This window comes from Cannabis sativa, chromosome 2 (genome assembly GCF_029168945.1).
Source record: "Cannabis sativa cultivar Pink pepper isolate KNU-18-1 chromosome 2, ASM2916894v1, whole genome shotgun sequence".
NCBI lineage: Eukaryota > Viridiplantae > Streptophyta > Magnoliopsida > Rosales > Cannabaceae > Cannabis > Cannabis sativa.
This window is the reverse complement of record NC_083602.1, coordinates 60,295,625-60,316,788: the sequence shown is the minus strand read 5'-3', so window position 1 is coordinate 60,316,788 and position 21,164 is coordinate 60,295,625. Positions and strand designations below refer to the sequence as shown.

At 33.7% G+C, this 21,164-nt stretch overlaps 2 protein-coding genes across 2 annotated transcripts; both read left to right on the top strand.

Annotated features, from left to right (window-relative positions):
• Positions 1–1,019: 1,019 nt before the first annotated feature.
• On the top strand, positions 1,020–3,458 carry LOC115702019 (uncharacterized). Its single transcript, XM_061110701.1, has 7 exons — positions 1,020–1,048; positions 1,129–1,698; positions 1,796–2,083; positions 2,167–2,495; positions 2,575–2,751; positions 2,853–2,963; positions 3,051–3,458. Exons 2-7 carry the CDS (start codon positions 1,195–1,197, stop codon positions 3,322–3,324), a joined length of 1,683 nt encoding a protein of 560 aa, XP_060966684.1. The 5' UTR covers positions 1,020–1,048; positions 1,129–1,194; the 3' UTR covers positions 3,325–3,458.
• Positions 3,459–5,405: 1,947 nt separating this feature from the next.
• LOC133035049 (18.5 kDa class I heat shock protein-like) lies at positions 5,406–6,359 on the top strand. Its single transcript, XM_061110700.1, has one exon. The coding sequence runs from the start codon at positions 5,685–5,687 to the stop codon at positions 6,156–6,158; it is 474 nt and encodes a 157-aa protein (XP_060966683.1). The 5' UTR covers positions 5,406–5,684; the 3' UTR covers positions 6,159–6,359.
• The last annotated feature ends 14,805 nt before the right edge of the window (positions 6,360–21,164 follow it).

Here is a 21,164-nt window from a genome sequence, read left to right as displayed (position 1 = left end):
TGTTTCTAATTTGTTATTTAGTTGTAGTTGCAAGATTGATGTTTGTGGCTCATTTATTGGAAACAATCAAGGCTAGCTGACTAAATTATTGAAAAAAAAACAGTATCCATTTATCAAAATATTTAAATACACATACAAGACACATTATTGTGATCAAGTCCTTCAAATGAAGCTAGCCTCGATTTGGAAATTTTTCTTCGAAAATGGCCCCACACACCTATTATAAAAATATATACATATTTATATTAATATATTGCATTTGAGAGTTGATACTTGTTAACAGATTATGTATTTATTTGTAGGTTTTGGGTTCTTTGTGTTGACTAAAAGTTGCGCAATTGTAACTCTATCTATTGGAGAAAGGTATAATCTCTAAAAACTTTATAATTCTTTGTTTAGTGGAGTTTAATATGTTAGATATTCATCAGTAGTGAAGTAGGTTCTGCGATTAATTGTACTGCGGTCGGATGGGTGGAATATATATGCATGTTAGAAGAGTTTGAATATCTTAAATATTCATCCGTAGTGAAGTAGGTTCTGCGAATACATGTACTGCGGTCGGATGGGTGGAGAATTTTATATTGTTAATGTTATTTTCTTATTATTATATTGTTTTATGTGTTTATTAGTTATTTTTTTTTTCATGTTTTTAATTTTTGGGAATGTCCGATTACGAGTTTATTATCTTCTTTTTAGAAATTTTACTAGAATTAGGATAAATTTCACTAAAATGCATAAAATTCAATAAAATATATACACATATTTAAACAAATAACTGAATAATTTTTTTTTTTAGAAGTTTCAAAATGGATAGAAATTGGATGAGTGCGAATAGATTATCAGCGGAGTATAGTGAAGGAGTTGACCATTTCTTGGACTTTTGTCAGAAGAATGCTAAAAATACTAAATTGGTTCTTTGTCCTTGTCTTAAATGTGGTAACATGGAGCGTGTGGACATTGCTAGTATAAAGGAGCATTTATTTAGGAACGGAATAGACAAGAGTTATAAGGTTTGGAGGGCCCAACTGCAGAAGTCGTTAAACGGATTGTAAGTTTAAAGTTTAATTTTGTTTGTATTAATTCTTATGCTTCATAATTTATTTCTAACTCTAATTGTTTTGTTTGTAGGATGAATTACGCAAGCAAGTGGCAGAGGGTCTTGTACAAGTGGAAGGTAAAAGAGACGTGCTGACCATGGCGCTCGGGACAGATGAGCATGGTGGTCGGGTTCGAGCCATGGGTTTCGGCGTCACCCAAACCCAATATTTCAACACACCACGCCCTAAAAGGAAAAATGTCGATGGGTCGAACCAGGCATCATCTGAATTGGAGAGACGCGTGCGTGAGACAGAGGAACGCAACAGAAAGTTGGAGGATAAAGTGGATGAGCTCATTCGTTTTATTAGTTCCCAGCATAGCAGCGTTGCATCTGGTTCCGGTGTTGGAGGAGCATCAACTGAACCACCGAACGTTGACATTGCCTCCGAACCAGTAGCACGACCGTCGAGTGCTGCCAATGTCTACTCTGCACCAGATCCCATAGCACAACCGTCAGGTGATGCCAATATCTACTCTGCACCAGATCCCATAGCACAACCGTCGGGTACTGCTAATGTCTACTCTCCATCACCCCCGCGTTTTCGAGAGGAAATTGCTCCAGCAGCAGCACCGCCACCTACTGGTGGTAGTTCGGAAGAGGTAATCTTAATGTTAGTTTACGAATTATTCAAATGCAAAATTATAAATATGGTCAACTTACAAATTGAGTTGTTGCTTGTTTGTTTTGGATTTATAGACCTTACCATGTTGGATGCACTGTCTGTTGGAGCCTAGTGGGATGGTACTGAAGGTTGCTTCAGGCCACATTGTGAAGGAGAAATATTTGAAAGATGGAAAGTTTTCCATTAACATGGAAGAATACCTACACAAAGATTATCGTCGGGTATATATCGAAGAAGCCAATATGGAGAATGCACTGCTCCCGTGTCCCTTAGTCGACGATTCATTGATGACAGTAGGTCAAGCTGTAAATGGTCATGTGGCATGGCCAAAAGACTATCTTACAGCTGTTGGGAAATATTTGGTATGTTTCAATTTGTTTACTTAACTTATTGTGTTTATTAGTTAATGACATTGCTAACTTATTATTTTTTTTCATATATATAGACACAACCACCCACCAAGAAACTTCAGAAGCAACCCGTGAAGAAAAGCTCTGAAGATTTACTCGGTCCTCCAACACAGCCTCTAAAACACCCTGGGAGGCCGAGTAAGGCAAAAGTTAATGCAAAGTATGCCCAACCACGCCAAACTTCTTCCATTATTGCATTTTGGAACTTCGTCAAAAGGTGGCCCAAGTCATCCATGCTCCAATTCCAAGTCCAGAATGAGCTATTTGGGGTCGCAGATGACTCTATTTGGCTTGCTAAGAGTGACATTCAAGAATTGTGCACCATGCAATACTTGGGAGCCCAACAAATAGGAGTTTGGTGCAAGTATGATTTATAACTCTTAATAATAAACTCGCTAATGTTCATTTGACAGCAACAATTATTAATTATGACATTTTATCAGGTACCTTAAAGAAAGACTGTTGGACATGGGTGGGTTGAATCGAGTCTATGAATTTTTGAATCCGGGTGCGATTGCCACCGATGCAGGGGATGAGAGTAATCGTTGCCAAGCACTAGTCGCTCGAATGACTAGGATGACTAATTCAGAGAAATGGCTTATTGCCCCATATAATAATAGGTATATGTAGATGTAAACTAAATAATTTCGCTATTTCTAGCTCTTCATAAAATTTATTATTATGTATATGTTAACAGTTTTACACTTATTTGTCCGAGCAGGAAGATGTTTCACTGGATGCTTGTAGTCATCCAGCCAAGTACGCAGACGGTGGCGTACTTGGATTCAGGCAACGACGACATCCCGGATGATTTGAACTTTATTATATCCACGTAAGTTCTATATCAAACATCCCAATATGTTAGCGTGTTCTTTATTTATAAATTTATATATGCTAATTAAATTTACTTTTTGTGTAGATCGTTCACAATGTATAACCGAATGGTACGACGACCTGATCGACCTACCCAGTGGATGACTCCTATTTGTCCTCAACAACCCGATGACAAACAGTGTGGATACTACGTCATGAAATTCATTGAAAGTTTCATGGTCGTAGAAGATCCAATACAATTGTTGACCCGACAAGATAGGTTCTCCACTCCGTACACTAATGATGAGATAAATATTATGCGTGATCGGTGGATTCATTATGTGAAAGCGGAAGCGGAGCGACAACAGTTACCGTGTTAGACAGTGTGTATACATATACATATTTAGATGATATTAATTAGCGTTAGTTCAATTATTGTGACTATACAAAATTTTAAATATATTTAGACGTTAGTTTAATTGTTGTCACTATGCAGATTTTTACAAAATTTAAAAATTAATGCACGGAAAAAAATTGCAGAAAATTTGTTTTTTTTTCCTATTTTTCAAATGTACCGACCGAAAAAAACCGTCGCTAAAAAAATTCAAAAACGAAACCAGCATATAAGGCACGTTTTAAAACCGTCGCCTATAACTGGGTATAGACGACGGTTAAGAACCGTGCCTAATACTATAGGCGACGGTTAAGAACCGTCGCCTATAGTATTAGGCACGGTTTAAAACCGTCGCCTATACCCAGTTATAGGCGACGGTTTTAAACCGTCGGGAATCCCAGATTAGCGACGGTTTTGAACCGTCGCCTATTTTGCCCAATTTACGACGGCCGAATAGGCGACGGTTATAGAAACCGACGACAATACTTTAAACGACTGTTTAAAAGCGTCGGGAAAACCCATTTTTGTAGTAGTGATTTTTTTTAAATTATAAAAAGTATAAAATATCCAAATAATTTTTATAACCAAACACATTCAAATTAGTTTTTTTTAACAGACAAATTAATTTTTTCGATGCAACATGAAATTTTAACCTCTTTTATATTTCTATTATGTCTTCCCATTGATGGATGATTCAGAGTAAAAATAATTTTTTGAGTAATATAAAGAACAATTATTATGTTTTTCTTTTGTTACTCTTAATTCTCCAAATTAATTTTTAGTAGTAAATCTCTCTCAAACTATCATTTTGGTGTATAAATCAAGTGAGAACTAACATAACTACTTTCTCAAAAAATTTGGTGTTTGGCACGATAAAAAGTACTATTCTTTACTTCAAGAAATTAGACGATAAACAAAAACTTTGAGATGTTCAAAATTCTATCCATAATTTCAATAAGTCTAGTGAAGTATATTAACTATAGTGACATTTAAAAATTTATTGGGAAATGAAGATTTTTTTTTTTTGCGACAAAAAGTAGCTTAAAACTGTAGATTAAAATATTAAATTTTTTCATTAATATGCTAGTACAAGATTCTAGAATAATCTAATTACAGGTATCTAGCCATTACAACTGTATTTCATAAAATGCTACTTTTGTTATATTGGTTTATATTTGGTTTTTTTTTTTCCAAAATTATTTTGGTTTTTTGTTTGAAACCTCATGTTGTTTTCTAAGTAGTTCCAACTTCCAGGTTTAGTTTATGATTGAATCTTTTTTTTTTGGTTGAAAGAATGATTGAATCATCTTTACTTCATTCATTTCGCCCATCTAATATTTTTAATAGTTTCAAATTTTATTTATTTATTTTTATGATGAGTAAGTAATTATTTGATGTTTATTTTTACGATGATAAAATTATTTTGAGTTTGTTAAAAGTTTACAATTGATCATAAATAGCTACAACATCCACTGTTATCAAAAAAGAAAATAGACTAGAAAGATCATTTGAATACCAAAATAAATAAAAATTGTATCAAAACAATCCTTTTGTAAGAAATTGTTGAGAAAAGAAAAAGAAAGGGTATTGGATGGCTGGGAGAAGGTAATAATATTTTTGTCTTTATTTTAATTATAGTTTTCTAATAATAGAATGTTGAGAAAGAGAACAGAATGTTCTGAGTAAATAAAAAAAAAATAGGCAAAAACAAAAATATGTGAAAAAATATATATTTTTTTGAATAAATATCATTTTCGATTTTATTTTTTTGTAAAAGTTATTAATTGGATCATCTGTAAAATTTAATAATATTTTGATATAGAGATGTTATGGTAAAATTTGTTACATTTTCAGTATTCATATTAGAAATTGTCTTGATTATATTAAAAAATAAAAATTTTAAAAATTAAGTTTAGAGTCTTATTTTTTATTATTTTGAAAAATATAAATTTATTTTGTCATTTAATAAAATAGATAATTTAATTAATTAGTTTTGTAAAATACAAATTCAAAAATAATAATTTTTTTCAGTAAAGAAGGTCTAAAATAGCACAATTCTTTCGTTTGGGCTAAGTTTATTTTGGTAGACGCACAAAAACCCAATAGAAGGTCTGAGAAGGGTTTGGAAGACTGAATGATTGTCTAACTCTCTCCCTTCCGTTACGACTTAAGACGAGAACTCACCAGAATCTTCAACCGCTACTAATAAAAAAACCCACTCACCCCAATTCATACACAAGAAAAAACAATTCACTACTCTACTGCTGCTTATTAATTACATCTTCAAATCACTCTCAACTTTCATCTAATCTAATCTTTACTTCTTCTCTGTACTTTAAGGAAAACATGTCGCTCATTCCAAGTTTCTTTGGTGGCCGACGAAGCAACGTTTTCGACCCTTTCTCTCTCGACGTTTGGGATCCATTCAAGGATTTCCCTTTATCTAACTCATCTTTTCCAAAACTATCTGAGGAAAACTCCGCTTTTGTCAATGCCCGAGTGGACTGGAAGGAGACTCCGGAGGCCCACGTGTTCAGAGCCGATGTTCCGGGGTTGAAGAAGGAAGAGGTGAAGGTGGAGGTCGAAGATGATCGAGTCCTCCACATCAGCGGAGAGAGGAACGTTGAGAAGGAAGATAAGAACGACACGTGGCACAGGGTGGAGCGGAGCAGCGGGAAGTTCATGAGGAGGTTCAGGCTTCCGGAGAATGTAAAAATGGATCAGATCAAAGCTGCTATGGAGAATGGAGTTCTTACCGTTACAGTCCCCAAAGAGGAGGTCAAAAAACCTGATGTCAAATCCATTGAAATATCTGGTTGATTTTTTGGTCTCTTCACAATTGTTAGTGTTCTCCTGGGTCTTTTTCTTGTAATCACTCTGTTTTAGATCCTGTGCTTTTGTTTTTGTTTTCAGTAGATATAGCAATAGCAGGTGTGGTCACTTTGAGCTTTTTCTCATATTATGTTTTGTAATTTCCTCTTGTAATATTGGTAAATGAAATAAATAAAAATTTCAAGATTATAATGTGGTGCTTACTACTACTACAATGGCAACGCTGATCTTTATAAAAGTAACCCAAAACCACAAAAATAACAGAACAGAATGACCAGAGGCATGATGAAAGAAAGAGTGCAATATAATTGTCATGTAATATTTATTTCCTCTGGTAGATAATTCCTTGAATTCCTTCTTTTGATCTTGTCCTTTCATTCATTCGGTTGCTATGCAATAACATAACAGAAAATGACTTTTTTTTTTTTTTTTTTTTTTTGTTATTTAAGCATTTATATATTAGTCGAATTCAATAGGGTGAAAAAAAATATTCTATTTGTATGAGAAGGGTTATTATTACTATTTTTATGTAGTTAAATTTTAGATGGTCAACATAGTATAGCCAAATGTGTTTAGCTTATTTTTATGTATTGGTACTCGACAAAGATTTTACAAGATTCTACGTTAATATCATGTATATATATATATTAAAAAATTAAAAATAGTATAAATTCTAACTTAAACAAATATGTACATGATGGTACAAGTAATAATATTCATGCTTAGATATAGTACAAATCAAGTAACATGGAATTGTAATGGTGTCATGTCCCTTGACATGTTTGTTGTCTCTCTACATTAGAGTGCTTCTCAATTCTTTGTGTGTGATTGTTTGTTGTTGATTGATCTTGTCTGTAATGGCTTCATCCAGTGGAGTGAATAAGGATGTGGAACAAAAATAGAAAAATATATGTCTTGATGACGAGGAGGATAACGAGGTTGTTTGTGAAGAGGAGGAGGTGGAAGAACTCGAGTTTGATGATCGTTGGTGCCTTGTCGGTCGATTATTAACCAGAAAAGTGTCGGACATCATGATATTTCAAAATATTATGGCGGATTTATGGAAACCGGGGAAAGGAATGTATGTCAAGATCATTAAACAGAATAGATTCCTCTTTCAATTTTTTCATGAAATAGATATTCAAAGAGTGCTAACGGGAAGTCCATGGACGTATGATCGAAAGCAGTTAATTCTTGAGCGGCTGAAAAAGGGTGATAACCCGAGAACAATTGCACTAAACAAGCTTGATATATGGGTGCAAATCCATGACCTCCAACCTGGATTCAAAACAGCAAGGGCGGTACAACAAGCAGGGAACTATATGGGCGTTTTTATTGAATCGGATCCGAAAAATTTTCAAGGTGTATGGCGTGAATATTTGCGGGTTCGAGTTTGTTTGAATGTTGATATTCCACTCAAGAGGCGCATGAAATTCAGAAAGAAAGGTGGTGAGTCATTTTATGCTAACTTCAAGTATGAATACCTACCGACCTTTTGTTTCATTTGCGGTATAATGGGCCATTCCGAGCGTTTTTGCCATAAGCTATATGACACTCCGTTGGAGGAAATTGAAAAACCTTATGGTATAGCCATGCGAGCCCCATCAAGAAAGCAAAACTTCCTCACAGCTTCTCCATGGTTGTGTTCCAGTTCTGCCGAGCAACCACCAGGAACCGATGACAACAATGGCGGTCCGAGAATCATTACTCCGACGCCATCAACACAGGCTGATTTAGTGGGATCTCACCAGCTGCATAATAACACCCACGACAGTCAAGGCAATATCATATCACCATCCCATGATTCTAGGGAGGTTGGTCAAAGATTTGATAAGGCCATTTATGATTCGATTGTTAATGAGATAGAGAATGATGCTATGTACACTTCTGATGTGGACATGGATTTGGTGGAATTAAAAAGGAAAAGAATGAAAAGTGCTTTATATAAGGCTGCTGATGTGTCAAAGTCTAAGGGAGTGGACCATGATGATGAGCCCAATAGTGTTCTTGTTAAAGATAATATTGGACTTTCAAAAAATGGGAGTTCGGTGGGCCCTGGTTTCCAGGCCCACCAATCATTATGAATATTATAAGTTGGAATTGTCGTGGGCTTGGGAACTCGCAGGCCTTACAATTCCTAGTAGACATTTGTGTCAGTAAGAAACCCAAATTCTTGTTGCTTTGTGAGACCTTGTGTAAAAAAGATATTGTGGAAAAGGTAAAAATCAAATTGGGCTTTGAAAGTTGTTTCTCTGTTGAAGCCCAAGGAAGAAAAGGAGGCCTTGCATTTTTTTGGAAAATATCAAGTGAAGCCCATCTCTTAGGGTACTCCAACAATCACATTGATATGGAGATTTCTATCACTGGGTATGTCAATTGGAGGCTGACCGACTTTTATGGTGAACCCCAACGTTCACTCCGTGCAACAACTTGGAACCTGCTCCGTGACATCGCTGCTGAGTCGACTCTCCTGTGGTGCGTAATTGGAGATTTCAACAACATCACTTCCAACGTGATGTGAAAGGAGGCCGCCCCTATCCCGACACCCTCATTAACGGCTTCAACCTTGCTCTTTGTGACTGCCGACTTGATGAATCGGCTCTTGGTGGTTATCAGTACACCTGAGAGCGTGGAAGAGGAGGTCCTGCACATGTTGAAATCAGGTTAGATAGAGCCTTTGCTACTCATGAATGGTTCTCTATTTTTCTTGAAGCTAAACTGTCCAATTTTGATTACACTTCCTCTGATCATACACCCCTGCTGCTTGAACCCGATCCTACTATGAATTTTATACCAGTCCGATTGTTTCGTTATGAGAATGCCTGGGGCCGTGAGGCTTTGTGTGGGCAGTTGGTTAAGGACTGCTGGGAGGCAAATTCACATGTTTCTCTTGCTGAAAAAATTCATCTGTGTAGTTTAATTTTAACCGATTGGGGATATGAAATTACTGGAAGTTTTAAACAGAGGCAAAATAAAAGTAAAAAAAAATGAGCCATTTAAAGTCGGCTCCTGGCTCTTTTTCTACTGATGATTTTTCTGCAGAACAATGTAATTACTTTGAGATTTTAGCTCAACAAGAGATTTATTGGAAGCAACGATCGAAGAAATTTTGGCTACATGCGGGTGACAAAAATAGTAAATACTTTCATGCTACTGCAAGTGCTCGTAAACGTAGTAATGAAATTGTTCAATTGCAAGACAGTGCTGGAAATTGGAAGAATTAGTTTTCGGGGCTTCATCATGTTATTGTTGATTATTTTTCTTCTCTGTATAATGCCGAAGGTATCACTTGTGATTCTGTTGTGAGAGGTATCCATTGTTCTGTGTCTAATGATCATAATGAGGCTCTTTTGCAACCTATTACTCCTGAAGAAATCAAGCAAGCACTTTTCCAAATGCATCCTGACAAAGCACCAGGCCCCGATGGTATGGGTCTTGGTTTTTTTCAACAGCATTGGGAAATTGTTGGCCCTGATATTGTGCAGCTTGTTACGAATTTCTTTGTTACTGAGGAGCTTCCATCAGGTATAAATGACACTCACCTTGTGCTGATTCCAAAAAAGAAAAATTTTACTACTATGGGTGATCTGCGTCCTATTGCCTTGTGTAATGTCTCTTATAAAATTGTGGCCAAAGTTCTTGCAAACAGGATGAGAGGCATGATTGATCTTATTATCTCCTCCACACAGAGTGCCTTCATACCTGGTAGACTTATATCTGACAACATTATGGTCACTTTTGAAGTCATGCATTATCTGAAACGAAAAACAAGAGGCAAAAAAGGCTTCATGGCCTTGAAACTTGACATGAGTAAGACATATGATCGTGTTGAGTGGGACTATCTGAAAGCTGTTATGGTCAAAATGGGATTTGCTAGCAAATGGATTAATCTTATTATGAAGTGTGTCACCTCTGTTAGATATTATGTGGTTCGTAATGGTCATATCTTGGGTCCTATTATGCCTTCTCGTGGGATCCGTCAGGGTGATCCATTGTCTACATATCTGTTTATCATTTGTGCAGAAGGCTTTTCAGCTTTAATCAAGAGTTATGAGGCTAACAGAATTATACAAGGTTGTCATGTGGCTAATGGGGCACCTTCTATTACGCATATGCTCTTCGCTGATGACAATTATCTTTTCTGTCAAGCCACACCTGATGCTGCTGGGAGAAGGAATAGACTTCTCCACACTTTTGAGCTTGCTTCGGGACAGCTTGTTAATGCTACCAAGTCTTCCATCTTTTTTAGTCCCAACATAGTCACTTTGGTTAAGGAGCAAATCACTTATATTTTTGGAATGGCCGAAGCTACTGCTGGTTCTTTCTACCTGGGGCTTCCAAATATCATTGAGAGGAAAAAAAACGGTGATTCTTGGCTTTCTCAAGAACAAGATTGTTAACCGAATCAACAGCTGGGATGGTAAATTTCTTTCTCGTGCTGGGAAAGAAATTTTGCTTAAAACTGTCATCCAATCTCTCCCAACGTATGCCATGAGTGTTTTCCTCATTCCTTTGAGTATTTGCCAAGACATTGAGAAAATTATGGCAAGCTTTTGGTGGAAAACAAAGAGTTCAAATGGACAAGGTATCATCTGGATGTCTTGGGATCGTATGGCCGCACCTAAAGATTCTGGAGGTATGGGTTTTCGACATCTCCATGACTTTAATCTTGCCATGTTAGCCAAGCAAGGTTGGAGACTTCTTTGCTCATCATCTTCTCTTGCTATTCAGGTGTACAAAGATAAATACTACCCTCATACTGATTTGGGTAATAATCCTAGTTTTGTCTGGCGTAGCATTTGGAGTGCACAACAATTGGTTCGGCTAGGGGCTAGAATCACTATCGAACCTGGTCTTTCAACGCATATCCTAAAGCAACCTTGGCTTCCTAACCCTGTCAACCCCTATGTTTCTACTATAGGACCGGGTCTTGATGGGTATTTGGTTAGCTCCCTCTTTGATGTCTCAACCCGAAGTTGGGATGTCTCCCTTGTCAAGGATATGTTTAACACACGGGATGCGGATCTAATTCTTGGAATTCCACTTAGCTCTGCAGCTACTGAAGATTGCTGGTCTTGGACTGGGGATAGAACAGGCAGCTACACTGTAAAGTCTGCTTATGCTATGTTGCAACTTCAGAAGATTTCTCGGTCTGGCGAAAACAATTCGGGATTCTGGCACAAACTTTGGCACCTTAAAATACCGCCTAAAGTGACAAATTTCATGTGGAGAGCAGTTTCTGATGCTCTTCCTACTTGCCTCCAACTGGTTACTAAGTGTGTAAGTATCTCTTCAACTTGTCCTGTTTGTCTCCAACATGTCGAAACAACTTCTCATATTCTCCTCAACTGCCCGCTTGCTTTAAGTTGTTGGCACAAGGTTGATTTGATTCCTCTTGCTGACACTATTGGTCATTGGCTTGATAGTGTGTTTAATAATAATGATGATGATGTTATTTGTCGTGTGGTTATGATTTGCTGGGCTCTTTGGAAAGCAAGAAACACCTTAGTTTGGGACAAAAAAGTTTCTTCTTCTACTCAAATTCTCACTTCGGCTTGAGTTACTCTTGATCATTGGCGTAAAGCTCAAGACAAAACATGTTTATTATCATCCTCTCTTTTGCATGATGGTAGTAACATTGAGCAATGGACGACACCTGCTTCTAATACAGTCAAGATCAATGTCGATGGTGCAATATTTGAGAAGGAAAATGCCTATGGGTTTGGAGTGGTTGCATGTGATTCAACCGGCCAAATAATCGATTTTATTGCCAAATATTACCATGGGAATTACAAGGCGGAGGTTGTTGAGGCTTTAGGGGTTAAGGAAGCCCTTAGTTGGATAAAGGATAAAGGGTGGAGCACGATGGAGGTGGAAACTGACAGCTTACTCACTGTTCAAGCAATCTTTAGTACACAACGAATGTCTTCTGTCTTTGGTTTGGTTACTAATGATTGTAAAACTTTACTGTCTTCTTCACCTAATATTAGTTTATGTTTTATTAAACGATCAGCAAATCGAGTAGCACATTTTGTGGCTAGACGCTCTCGATTATACTCTGATCGTAGCATTCTTGAGAATAATGTTCTAGCTGATCTTCAAGCTATCTTGTAATTGGAATGCTCATTTTAATGAAGTTGATATTTCATTTTTCAAAATATATATATATATATATATATATATATTACTCGAATTCAGGACTCTAATACACACACCCACTTAGAGCTTATAATTTATAATTTTGATAAATAGAAAATGGATATTTCGGTAATGCCAATATATGAAACATGGTTCTAAGCTAGTCTTGGCTATAACAACAAGAACTGCCACCGGCAATAGCATCTATCCTTAATCAGCTTCAGTGGGATCTTTTGATTAATTGGAAAGTGATTGGGTGGTGGTTCTTGAGGTTTTCAATTTCGATCCACGTCCTTGATTTTTAGTAATGAACACAATATTAACAGAAAGAGATTTATACTAAAAACCATATAATTATTTTTAAATTGTTGCAGATCATATAAGAATGAGTTAAAAAATTGTTGATCGGAACTTCCAATCAAATCCAAACAAAAAATAACATGGCAGTGCATTACTTCTGATGATTGCATGTTAATGATTAAAACATTTGATTCAAAAAAAAAATTAAAAAAAAGAATAACAACGAATAATTATTGTTGTTTAATTGTTTAATTTCTGTAAATTCAATTGGTTCAAATATAAAATAAAAAATAAAAATTTAGTTACATTTATTTTGAAATTAAAAGAAAAATGTTGATTTATTGTTAATAAGTTGGAATGAAATTAATTATCTTGACTACTTGTTTGTTATGATAAATTTTATTTTGATAAAGATATAATATTGCATTAAAAAATTAATAAAAATTATTTATAATCTATTGGTTAAAAAATGTAATTAAGATGTTTTATAATATAAAAAATATAAATAAATTTAAATATACAAATCATTTGAATGTTAAAATTATTCATGAATTAAATAACAAATAAAAAAATATAGTTACAGATATATTCAAATAAATAGAATTGGTTGATTTACTGTTAATAAGATAGAATAAAATTATTTATCTTAATTGCATGTTAGAAATTTTAAAACCTAGTTTGAAAAAGAAATAATATTTCATTTAAAACAAAATGTTGATTTATTGGTTAATTATTGTTATTCAAATATTTTCATACATGAAAAATATAACTTAGTGGACATACTGTTGATTTGCAGACAAATGAAATCAATACTTGTACTAGTTCAAAGCAATAGATATTGGGATGAGAACAACCAGTACACTGGTTTTGAAGCTACTGGGATATGTATCCAAAAAATTGCAAATATACAGAATTAGTAGACAGACTGTTGAAAAAATATAACTGCAACAGAAATTCAAGTACCCTACAAATGCAATTTCAGATTGGATATCCAACATTAAAGATCACAAATGATGAAAGCCTGGAGTTTTACTTGCAGTTAAAATCAACAGAAAAGGACATGACAAAACATCCTTTGTGCATAAATATGATCCCCCAACGCAACAACAACATCACAGTTACCTTTTTTTATTGAGGTTGACATAGAAAATGAAGTCCACATGCTTGAATATAGAACTGAGTCAGGGGGAACACCAACACATCAACAAAAAGAAAACAAAAAAGAAGATAATGATGAATTTGACTTTCTTGACTATGCAAAAATAGTTGCTGCAGAAATGATGGCTCAACTAACAAGACATACACAAGATGAACAAGAAAGCAACGATGAAGAAGCATTTGTCATCACAGATAAACGACATTCAGAAATTGAGAAAGAGAAAATGTACAAAGATAAGAAAACTTTGAAGAACGTACTCAGCTACTTTGCAATAAAAAAAATAATGATGAATTTGACTTTCTTGACTATGCAAAAATAATTGCTGCAGAAATGATGGCTCAACTAACAAGACATACACAAGATGAACAAGAAAGCAACGATCAAGAAGCATTTGACATCACAGATAAACGACAATCAGAAATTGAGAAAGGGAAAATGTACAAAGATAAGAAACTTTGAAGAACGTACTCAGGTACTTTGCAATAAAATAATAATTTCAATACAAGGTGAAAAAATCTTGGACAAAGGAATTTCAAATTGAGTGTTTGGATAAAGATTGTAAATGATCACTAAGAGCTTCAAGAAATGGAACAACAGAGAATTTCATAATAAAGAAATACAATGAAAAACACACTTGCTCACTAAGCATCAGATTTGGAGATCAAAGGCAAGCTTCAACAAAAAATATAGGGGTCTGTGTTAAATACAAGTTTTTGAGCATAAAGACAACTGCTACACCATGAGATATTAGATTTGAGATGAATGACAAATATGAGTTACAAATGAATTACATGAAGGCATGGAGGAGTAGGGAACATGCTCTAAACATAGTTAGAGGAAAAGGAAAGAAGTCTTATTAGTTACTGCCTAGTTATTTCTATATGCTCCAAAAAACAAACCCAAGATTTGTAGTGCACATTGAAATTGAAGAAAACAACAACTTCTTGTTTTGCTTCATGGCACTAAATGCTTCACTGAAAGCATGTGAAAAATGGAGACATATAATAGTAGTAGATGAAACATTTCTTAAGGCTTCACATAGGGGAACACTACTAACAGCTAGTGCACAAGATGCAACAAGTAAAATATTCCCATTAGCTTTCTTGGTCAGCATAACGTCAAGGTCTACTTCCCTCTCGTGTTTACCTACCCGATCGACTGTGCCCTCGAGACCTTGAGTGTCCCAAACTAGAACTTACTTCTTCTTGTCGGCCTTCTCCTTCAGAAGAGGTTAGATACACGGTGTCTATTTAGATACGTGTATACATCTTCCCTCTCTAACTGAGAAGGACACTGAGGGTGTCTTGGAGGTAGCCCACTTGACATGGGTTGGTTTCCAGGGTTTCTCTCGTTAGCACGAGGGTTTCCCTAATCCTTAGGTTGAGGCTGTCTCGCGTCCTCATTCCTATGAGAAGCTTCTAGTACATCATTCTGTTAATTTCCTTGGTTAGTAAATCCTTGGGATCCTTGAGGAACGTCTCGCCGTTACTCTTGATTATTTGTTTGATTATCCACTGGAACATCCCTAGTACCCCCAAGTTGTTTTTCTTGGGTGTTTTGGGGATTTCCCTAGTTTGCTTCATGTCTCCTGGTTCTAGAACCTCGTGGTCTTCTTACCCCAGGATCAGGTTGATTCTGAGGATTTGTTCCTTGTGTCGCCCTAGCCGCTGCAACCTCTCTTTCCAACTCGGTGTTTCGTCAGTTAGATTCGGCTAAGTATTGCTGGAGTTGTCTATTTTCCAATTCCACTAATAGTACATACCTAGTTGGATCATAAGCGTCCTCACTTCTAGGCACATATCCGGCAGAATTATTGGTATCTTCATTTCTTCTTTCTGGGTTTTGACTATCACCATCGTAATTTCTCCTTAAACGTGATGTTCCAGTAGTATGGGATCTTTGAAAACTCATTGGCTCTTTCCCAAGGTGATGTGTAGTTTCTTTAGGACGATTTCTATCGTTTTGATTGTTATCAGCCATTGAGTATGGATAGATTTCTGTTTGTAAGGAAGGATTTTGTAACGCCGTAATGCTAAGGCACGCTACACTGCTTTTTCAACTACAGTGCTATCTTTGATAATCAAAGATTTTTCTGGAAAACGTGTCAAATTAAAACTTGTACAATAAATATTAAACTTTATAATTTACATAATAATTTACAAACACCGGGATCCCGATTCTAAAATTTTATACAAAATATGCCAAAATACAATATCCAAGTCGCACGGCAACTACAAAATAATATCCCCAAATGTCCCGAGACCGAGCACACCAGGTCACGCTGCCATGACATGTACAATCTCATCCTAGCACAGGCTCACTCTTGCTCAGCTTTCACCTTACCTTTACCTACACATAGAAGCGAAACTGTGAGTCGACAGACTCAGTAAGAAAAGCATACAACATATCATATAATATCGACTTGTATCTAGGTGCCCATACACCTATTTACAAGGCTCAATAGATGAGTAAGAACGTTCTACCAGCACTATGTTCGTACTGCAGGATCGACACTATGTTCATGCTGCTATGATAGCATCAATAGCATCCACAAGTATGATTGTCCATGATATCACTCTTAACCAGTATGATAACCGACACAATGGTTGTGTCGCTATGATAGCACCAATTCATACTTTATGGGGTGCATATCACTCTTAAACAGTATGATGTATATACCGCTGAACCGACACAATGGTTGTGCCACTATGATATCACCCAAACATATATAATCATACACACATCATGCATACATTCGAATATCCATCTCACACATTATATACAATTCTTACCTTCTTTCCAGATTCAAGTGTGCTGGCCAACCTGAACGGAAAGTATTGTGCGAAATGGAAGCCCTAATCACATAATGAAACCAGGTTAATCACATGATTGAAAACCCTAATCCGGGAAACCCGAACCCACCACTCTAGGTTCTGTTATATTCTCTAGGGACTACACTAACTCTGGAAATAGGGAAACACCCAGCTACGATACTGAAATGGACGAGAATTGAGAAAATGGAGCATTCGGGGACCCTGCCAAAACCGGCTAGCAAGTTCACCCCAAAATTTCCATTTCTTGCTCAATCCTCCATTAAATGCAACCAAACCTTCCAAAGTACCTAACTAGGGTATACACAATATTTTCCAACTAGTAATTCACAAAAGAACTCAATGAAACTCAACATGCTATTAGAGATCAAAGCTTTGAGCTCAAAGCTCAAATTTGCATAAATTCATCACAACACAACCAAACCAGCTACTAAAGGTTAAAATTAACTCAAATCAAACTTAGAATTCGAACCCTAATCATTTCTAACCCTAACAGCTCCCACTTATCAAAATCACATACTTAAAATAACCCAAAGCTTCAAAAACACATAAATAAATGTTCTAGGATTTTACCTTTGCTTTGGATTCACAAAGACTTTGCTTAATATTCAGAAAACACCAGATTGAAGATGAAATCCCCCTGGTTTGCTTCAGTCGAAAGAGAAAGAGAGAGAGTTCTCAAGTTTTGACTTTTTCTTCCAATTTCCCTTATTTTCTAAGATGAGAATTAAAAATAACTCAATTAATCATTGCTGAATAAATAGTAGGCCATGTGTCACTTCTTAGGGCAGCCACCAAATCACACCTTTGCAAAAAGATTAAACTGCCCCTTAATTACAACTTAAGCAATTCTAATACTAGGGGTAAAATAGTCGAATTCCATAACCCCGCTCAATCCTGATATTTTATTTTCTCCAATATACATTCCACTAAGAGATAAGCTTCTAAACTTACCCATGTGATCAAACTAGTCATCCATTGCATTTTCTGTCGTCGCCGAGCAAAAATTATAAAAATTGCATAATTCACATATAAGTCAAATAATACCCCTAGAGTTTAATAAAATCTCCGGAATTGAGAAATTATAACTCTAATGCCCATTTCTAACAATGGGGCCCACAGATAATTAAATTCATAAATAATTATAAAAATAACAGAAATTAGTGCTAATTGCCTTTATTAATCCAATTTACTAAAGCGGTCATTACAGATTTTTCTTAGTTTTATCACTAAGGCTCTCAATGAAAGCACCAAACTGTTAACGCATATTTTCGTTAACCAAAATTAAATAGCCTTTTAGTAATAAATATTCTACAGAAATTAATAAATAATAAATGATTAAATAACACCAGGTATTTTTACGTGGTTTTGTAGTTAAAATCTACACACTCCACGAGTCCTTCTTATTAGGGATATTTATTGAGTACATAATATAATATTAAAATTTAAATAATAGTATCTTCTCTCAATTTTTGCCGTCCCTTTTTCCATAGAATCTGTCCCTATTTATAGGAGTATAAAATTGGCAGTTTTTCTATTTGGGATTAATTCTAATATAACTGTTAATGAAACGTGGACAATCCCCACCTTTTATTTAGTCATATGTGGGATAATATCTAATAACTACCCAACTGATCTTTGTTTTTATCCTTTAGACGATTATTGCTGACTTGGAAAGTTGTATCTCACTTGATATGAGTTATCCTCCTTGTCCATCTTAGGAAAAAATGCTAAGTGTTGGGAAGGTTTCTGTCTCGCTATATTCCTTTTGTGGCTTTTGCAATGCGAGGTGATCTTCTCGCAATGTGTAACCCGAGGCTTGTTGTATATGATTACATTTATTCTGCTCGAGGGATCAATATCCTCTTTTTTGTCTATGTATTCCGAGGCAGATGTATGTCTCGTCAATATTGGTTCAATAGTTGTTATTCTTGTCTCGCTTAAGACTATACAGTCAACGAGTTTTGAATATTTATCTATTAAAATTTTATTTAATAATAACGAGTTATTTTAATCTGCAGTTAATGATATAACATTATTATATCATTAGAGTTGATCCATATTCCTTCTGTAAGACATGTATCAGCTTCTGAAGTATAACCAAATTTTGGGTATAACAAATTAAAATTAGTTATTTATGACAGACAAATTAGTATGCAACATGAAATTTTGACCTCTTTTATAGTTTTATTATGTCTTTCCACAGATGGATGGTCGAGAGTAAAAGTAGTTTTTTTTAATAATATATAAAAAAAAATTATTATATTTTTTTTTGTTACACTTAATTCTCCAAATTGTTTTTTAGTGGTAAATTTCTCTCAAACTATCATTTTAGTGTGTAAATCAAGTGAGAACTAACATAGCTACTTGCTCAAAAAATCTATTTTTTGACATGAGAAAAAGCACTATTTTTTACCTCAAAAAATAAGATGATAAATAAAAACTTTAAAATGCTCAAAATTCTATCCATAATTTTAGTAAGTATGTTGAAGTATATTAACTATATGAGAAATGCTAAAGGGCACCAATGGTGCTTAGCACCCTCCTATGTGTCAATATGGCTATTGATCTAACTAAGTATCGGGTCTCATATAATTTAATATAATAGCTTTAAGGGAGTATCGCTAACCAATCGCAACGTGACATGTCGGAAAGGTGCTAGGCACCACTGATGCCTAATAGCAATGCTCTAACTATATAGACATTTAAATATTTATTGAAGAAGGAAGAACTTTTTTAGCAATAAAAGTCAAGAATCCAGTAGCTTAAAACTGTGGATTAAAATACAAATTTTTTTTCAGTAATATGCTAGTACAAGATTCTAAAATAATCTTATTACAGGTATCTAGCCATTACAACTATATTTCATAGAATGCTACTTTTGTTATATTGATTTATATTTGCATTTTATTTGCCAAAGTTATTTTGGTTTTTTGTTTGAAACCTAGTGTTGTTTTCTAAATAGTTTCAACTTCTAAGTTAAAAAGGGAAATTATAGTAAATGGTCCCAAATCATAGGACTATGTTAGTATATGTCTTTATTTTAAAAAATTATAGCAAATGACCCTAAATTATAGGACTATGTTAGTAAATGTCCTCATTTCAAAATCATTATTTTTTTTAGAATTAGAAGCAAATTATTTAAAGATTATGGTATATCTATATAGTTTTATTAAAATCTTTTTTATTTAAAAGTTATGTCGATTTTTTTAATTTTTTATGAGTTCTGGTTGTTGGTATATAGATTTTGTTGTACGGTATATTTTTATTTTTTTGTATGGTATATTATTATTCTTAGATGATATTTATTTTTTATTATGATATGTATAATAGTGGTATATAATTTTATTAGCATAATAAAAATATTTTAATGTATGTATATAATTTTATTGTCATGCTACATATATTTAATTATTATTTTTATATATTTTGATTGTATGATTATTTATGTTAAATAATATTTAATTAGTTTTTATTTTATTATATACAATGGTAGTATATAATTTTGTTCTCATGGTATATATTATTTTAATTGTGGTATTGGTTAGTATTATAATACACATTTATATATATATATATATTAGTAATATATATTTTTATTATTATTATTTTTTGTAAATATGTTTTGGTGAATAATATTAGTATTTTTTGTTATATATAATTTTTTTTTAAATAATATTTAAGTTCTATTTTCTATTGTACTTTTGTTGACATGATATATAATTTTATTTGCATCCTATATATTTTTATTTTATTTATTGTTATTATCATATATATATATTTCTATTGTAAGGTATATATTTTCTGTTATATGGTATATAAATTTTATTGTATAGTATATTATTTTATTTTGGATAATGCATGTTTAGTTTTTATTTTATCATACATATAATTTTGTTAATATGATATATACAATTTTTTTAATAATATTATATTATTATTATTTTATTTTTTTTATTGTAGGTATATATATTTTCTTGTATGGTATATGGTTTTTGTTGTTTATAGTATATCATTTATTTAAGATGATATTTAGTTTCTATTTTATTATATATAATTTTTTTAGTATGTATTCATAATTTAATGGTGATATATATAAATTTGTTAGCATGATATATATATATTTTTTTTTTTGAGTATTGATTTAGTATTTTTATAATTTCTTTGTGGTATATAATTTTATTACTACAGTATATTAATTTTCAGTACTATGATTTATCAAATACTGCTGTATATATTAATGATCTAATATATTTATTCATTTTTGTTACAATATAATAATATGCACTACTAAAAAAAATTATATAACTTAATTTTATTATTATATATTTTTTTTAAAAAAAAATATGTGATAAATGTATTTTTATAATTCTTATTAGCTAATTTATTATATTTGGCCATTTTCTTAATATTTTTAAAAAATGGACATTTACTAACTTAATTTCTAAATTTAAGATTATTTTGCATCTCAGTCCTAAAAAATTTATGATTGAATCCTTCTTACTTCTTTCATTCTGCTCATCTAATATATTAATAGTTTCAAATTTCATTAATTTCTTTGATTAG